Here is a 6000-nt window from a genome sequence, read left to right as displayed (position 1 = left end):
AATCATAGGCTTAGAGCCATAGACATAAGGTGGTGCACACAAAATCTTGACCTCTGCACTTCATAGCTCATGCCGCCCAGACAGTGACAGTCCTCAGTTCATTGAACTTCACATAAGCTCACCAAGTAACCAAAACACATAAGCTCAGCTTCAGCTCAGTCTCCTCCATGGAGCCCAAGTCTTCTTCTTCCTCACACTATCTGCAGCCATCTGCAACATTGCCATCAACAAGAAGAGTAAGCAACAAACACATCTCCAATCCCTTCTACTTGATTTCTTGATTCAAGAAGACCAGACAAATCAACAACAAATCAGTTTCTTGATTGAAAATTTCATCGTTTGATCCATCGATTTGCAGAACTCATTCCAAGGAGTGGGAGCTGAAGCTGGAGGAGGAGGAGGAGGCATGAACCCATTCGGGCCCACATTCAGTGACCCACTCTGCAGCCTCAACCTCAAGGAGACCTCAGAGTTCGTGAGGTCATCCTTCCCCATGGCCACCATGGCGAGGAGCAACAGCAGCAACGGCGCCACCGGCAATGGCGGCCATGGCTACCACCGCGAGACCTCCACGGCCTCTTCATCCTCTTCCTCCTCGGCCTCAGCTCAGAGGAGGCGAGCCGAGCAGCAGCAGCAGCAGGTGCCAGCTACTCCAGGGCGGCCATTGCTGTTCTTCAATTCCTCGAGCCCTGCACATCACCAGCTCGTCTCCGCGAGGAGGTCGGTGCCTTCCAAGTGGGAGGATGCGGAGAAGTGGGTGAGGCAGGCGTCGTCCGACCACCATGGCGGCCATCACCACCACCATGGCAAGGGCTCCAAGCTTCAGGAGGAGAAGAGGGCGTCGGCGGTGAGGAGGTCGGTGGATGCTGACGTCACTGCTCTTGCTCTCTACACTGCTCCTGCTGCAGAAGTGTTCCTCAAAGGTGAGATGCTGAAATATTTTTTTCAGTTAATTTTTGTACTTCTTTGAGTTTTTCTTTGTGTTCATAGGCAGATGAAATTTCAGTGAGGTCACTGTCAGAATGAATTTCTGAACTTTCTTGTAGAGTTGTTCTGAGCAGTAATTTCTGAACTTTCTTGTAGAGTAATTCTGTGCAGTAATTTCTTAACTTTCTTGATGTGTAATTTCTCTGCACTTTATTGGTTTCTTAAGCTCTCATTTTGTTTCGTATTTTGTTCTGAATTTGCCAAATGTTTTGTATCTTGATGTGATTCATACGATTCCTTCACATGTCACATATGCATCCAAAGTTTCAGTTGTTTGTTCTGAATTTGCCTAAAATTCAGTACCATAATTGTTCATCAAGAACTAGAACTGCAAATCTCACAAGTTTTTTACGTTTCAGACAAGTTCACTGACAATGTGGAGCCCTCCAAGGAGAGCTTCGTGTTCCGGAGCTCCTACTGCGAGCCAACAAAGAACACGGCGGCGCAGGCGGTGGCCGCCGGCGACGGCATCGACCACCGGCGTGACATCGGCACGGAGATGACTCCGCTGGGCAGCTCCACCACCTCGAGGTGCCACACGCCGATCAAGAGCACCTCGCCGGCGAGGCACAACACGCCGGCGAGCCGATCGGGCCCCCTGGTGCCGTACGCCGGCGGTGGCGGCGGCGCCGGCCAGGACATCTCGGACCTCGCCGACTGCCACTTCGCCAAGCTGGACCTCGGCGCGCAGTTCGACGCCATGCTCATCAACTGGAGCTCCAAGGAGGAGGAGGAGGAGGAGGTGTCCAAGAGCTTGAGGCACTTCGAGGCCAGCGTCGCCGCGGTCGGCGAGAAGCGCGGCGGCGCCGGCGACTGCCGGTGGGAGGACGATGACAGGGCCAAGAGCTGCATAAGGTTTGCACAAGAAATTTTAGCATAAACTATGGCAAAGATTAGAGATGAATTTCTCATATGATGAAAATTTTCTTGTGTTTTGTCTGATTATTAGGTATCAGAGGGAAGAGGCAAAGATTCAAGCTTGGATCAACCTGGAGAGTGCCAAGGCTGAAGCACAGTCCAGAAAGCTAGAGGTAAAAGCTAAATAATTTCATCTTTTTTCATATTGCAAAGTTCAATTATGGCATCAGAAATAGCTATTTTGCTTCTAGTCCAAGATTACACTTTAAGAACAATGTAGATGCAATGATAAAAGTAGCCAAAACCCAAAAGGTGTAGTAGTGAATTCAGAAGGGTATATGTGTGATCATTTTGAGCCCTGTGCATATTGCAAAGTAAAATTATTGCATCAGAAACAGAAACATTTTTTTTTCTTCCAGTCCAAAATTACACTTTTAGATCATTGTAGATGCAATGATATGAGTTGACAATATTTGCCAAAAGGTGTAGTGGTGACTTCACTTCACTAGTTCACTAGGGTAGATGTGTGATCATTTTGAGCCCTGTGATCTTTTCCTTGTGGATTCACAGGAAGAAATTGCCTGTCTCAATCTTCTGTACAACAAAAGAATCTGAACCTCTGGACCCTACCGGTTTGACCGTGATGGCATACTGAGAATCTGAAAACAGTTGAACAAACCGAATTAAGTACTTCAAATCCTGCAGCAGAGTATCAGTTATAGCTGGTTGATGATGCTGCCAAATATGACATATTGGCATCTAGTTCTGTCAAGTTCAAACATTGCATTGTGAATTGTGATTTGTTAATTGACAATGGTCAGGTGGTCACTGTGGCTGTACACGCTAAAACCATTTTTCAGAAACAATTTGTCTGAACCCAAGTTTATTGATCGATAACTTGGTATTTTCCAAGTATCGATAAATACCAGAATTATAAATTACAGACGAAGATTGGGATCATGGCTATGTCATTCCCATGTTTCTTTGCCTTTGCAGTCTTGAACATGGTTAAATCCACTGCAAATTCTTGTTTGTTTCTCGTGTGTCGCTTTGCTTATCTAAGTTGCTTAGAAATGGTGGAAAGTATGATTGTTCATTGCTTTCTATGCCATCCCCTACCCTTTCAACCAGTTCACCATGATTCTTTAAGATTTTGTTCCTGACTTACTATCATTCCAAAAGCCATGTGAAGTTCTTCGATCCGAGAGCGCCACACGATAACATTTCTACCCATAATCAAAGATCAAGACATGTGCTTTCAGTGATATTGTCATGATCTGTGATACTACAATACTAGTACCAATGCATATGCACTATATTCTAGTGAACACATTGAATTCAAAGTTTGAAACTTTTTCCCTCCATGCTGCATTCTCCCAGGTCATGGCAAGACCAGCTGCATGGTCCTTCAGAATAATCCTCTGACCCTGACAGAATTTCTGTCACAATTTTTTTTTTCAGGTGAAGATTCAGAAGATGAGATCAAACCTGGAGGAGAAGCTGATGAGGAGGATGACGACCGTGCACCGGCGCGCCGAGGAGTGGAGAGCGACGGCGCAGGCGCAGCACCTCCAGCAGCTGAAGCGCGCCGCCGAGCAAGTCCGGCGGGCCAAGGCCACCAGCCACCATCACCACCACCACCACCTCGCCGGCAGCAACGCCTCCTGCGGCTGCTTCCCCTGCAATGGCAGCAACAACATCATCAGTGGCAACCTCCTGAACTACTATTAGATATGATCAGCTAGCCGCCATGGAAGAAGGATCAAGAATACCAATTTGTTCGGGAGATCAACGGGTTCTTGTTGATTGTAGTGGATGTTTGGGACGTGTGAAGATGGAGATGTGGGAGATAATGGTGTCATGTGTATCAAAAAACTGTGATTTTTCAAGGTGATATATACCAGATTGCTGAATGCCAAATGTCATGAATGGTTTGTGCAAATATTCAGAATGAGCATCATCAATATGAAGAACAAATTGAACAGCTGAACCAAGAATTTCTTAGCAAATCCTGAATTTTCAGCTAAGCGATTCATCTAATACTTTCTTGCAAACTCAAGCCACATTCCGAATGCGCGGAATTTTTTCCCCATGTCCTGAGGAACTCGAACTATTTCATGTAAACTTGCAGTGATCTATAAACTTGCAGTAAAATTTTTGTACTAGTTCAAAATGTCACAGTGATAAATCTTGCTGGTACTTCAAAATGTCAGAGTACTACAATCTGAACTCCATGCCTCCTTGTCTTGCTCTGTCTCACAAGTCCATGGTTGCTGCTGGTTCACTAAACAGCACAACATGTAGCCTCATTCGGACAGTTCTTCCCATCAGGATTCAGGAATTTCTCACAATCTTGCTCCTACCCACAACAGGTGAATTAATTAGGCCATTAAGGAGTACTAATACTAAATTACTGTCAGCTAGAACAAGAGGCTCGTTGCCTCGACATTCGTGCCTGCCTGCCATGCCATGCCTACAAAAACAAAAACAGAATCAAACCCCAGCTTAGGTTCAGTCCTGCTGCTAAAATCAAGATTAGCTAAGCTATATCTTAGGTTCACTAACCCCAGCTTAGGTTCACTAACCAACACATCGCTTTTGCTGCTGGAGTGGAGTAGCTTGCTTTGTCTGCTTGTCTGAACAAACTAATCTCATACTCTGACGACGTTGCTGCCAAAACACCCAAAGAAGAACACACCAGCATCGCCGCAAAGTAACCAAGTTAAATTAACCCGACTAGGCCATATTAATCTATCACTAATCCTCGATCAGTAGGCTGCCGACGGAGAGGAGGACAGGTCCACATGGGGAGGCGAGCCATTGCTTTGACCGGGAAGGTCACAACTGAACTCACACGGGTGAGATGAGCCAAGCAGCAGCATCGCATGCTCTAGCTAAAGCTAAGCTAGATGATGTGTGGGGGCCTTGGAGGTTGTCCGTTTTGGAGGAGCCAGAGACGGCATTGTTGGCTATGGTGAATGCAGTGGCACGGCAACCTAGGATGCCATTGCCATTGCCATGGCCATGGCCTCGCGTGCGCCATGAAGAAGATGTAGACAGTAGGCTGCACTGTAGCCTTCTCTCTCACCTTGTCGTCGAGCCCTGTGTCCCCTGAATGCAGAGAGAGAAAGAGGGTGAGAGTGTGTCTCAAAGTGTGTGTGCAATAGTGTGAGAGAGCAGGATAAAAGCGAGATGGGAGAAGATAAAGCCCTAGAAATGTGAACGAAAGCAAAGAAGAAAATTACTCCACTCTACTGATTTGTAGGTAAAACTAATAATTTATTAGTGACATCAAACAGTTTAGAAATGAAGGTATGAAAAGAGACTACGATAAAAAAAAAAAGAAAACCAAAATCAATCCTCAAGGGTAACTTCAAAATGCGGGATTTGAAAAACACAGAAATAGAAAAAAAAAAAGGATAGGATGTCATTCCTCGTCGAATCCTGTAATAAGTGAATCCATGATTTTATTTTTAAAAAATATTTTCTATAGGAATTTCAAAGGATTTTGGGAATGCCATTCCTTCGTTCCAAATGACCATATAAGACTATTTTTCAATGAAATAAAATGATTTATTCGGATTGTAGGAAAAACAAAGGGAAAATGAAGAATTTAGATCCCTAAGGATTCGATGACTGTAGCACCGTTTGGTTCACATGAATTTATCTTAGGGAAAATCAAAAGGAAATTTTCCTTTCATGTGAATTCTACTTAGAAATAAAGAAAAACTTCCATACACTCCAACCTCCTACTGAGAAGCAAAGAAAAAATTCCATCCACTCCAAAATGTTCCTACGTTTTTACTTTGCCATGTCCGAGCACCTATTTTACAATCCAATCTAAAGAATTCTAGTTTTTTCACTCCTCTATTTTACAAATGCATTGTGATTTTTCTATTCCTACGTTTTTACAATATTGTGTTCCGAAGAAGCCCTAAAATTCTTTTATTTTTCTTTTTGTTTCAGAGCAGAGGTTGAAAAGCCAACAAGCCAGAATGTTGCTGATAGCAGAGGCATGGCTGCACTGAACGAGAAGAGAGAGGCTCTGCTTTTGTTGTAGGAGGTGACATGAGGAGAAGGGAAGGTACAGGTACTAGGACGGCCATGCGTCGGATGTTACATGACATGCATGGCTCTGTAAAACTGTAGAAGAGA

The 6000-nt window shown here is 44.7% G+C and overlaps 1 protein-coding gene across 1 annotated transcript; it reads left to right on the top strand.

The window, feature by feature from the left end:
- Positions 1–3966, top strand: LOC127755093 (uncharacterized). The gene is made up of 5 exons (XM_052280730.1): positions 1–236; positions 359–923; positions 1347–1842; positions 1937–2018; positions 3307–3966. Exons 1-5 carry the CDS (start codon positions 168–170, stop codon positions 3574–3576), a joined length of 1482 nt encoding a protein of 493 aa, XP_052136690.1. The 5' UTR covers positions 1–167; the 3' UTR covers positions 3577–3966.
- Positions 3967–6000: the final 2034 nt, after the last annotated feature.

This window comes from Oryza glaberrima, chromosome 11 (assembly GCF_000147395.1).
Source record: "Oryza glaberrima chromosome 11, OglaRS2, whole genome shotgun sequence".
In the NCBI taxonomy this organism is placed as follows: domain Eukaryota; kingdom Viridiplantae; phylum Streptophyta; class Magnoliopsida; order Poales; family Poaceae; genus Oryza; species Oryza glaberrima.
The sequence above is the reverse complement of the archived record's forward strand: the minus strand, read 5'-3'. Positions and strand labels throughout refer to the sequence as shown.

Coding starts and splice junctions, on each gene's coding strand:
- LOC127755093 (XM_052280730.1), top strand. CDS start 168: ATGGAGCCCAAGTCTTCTTCTTCCTCACACTATCTGCAGCCATCTGCA. Junction 924..1,346: donor TGCAGAAGTGTTCCTCAAAG/GTGAGATGCTGA, acceptor TTTACGTTTCAG/ACAAGTTCACTGACAATGTG. Junction 1,843..1,936: donor AGGGCCAAGAGCTGCATAAG/GTTTGCACAAGA, acceptor TCTGATTATTAG/GTATCAGAGGGAAGAGGCAA.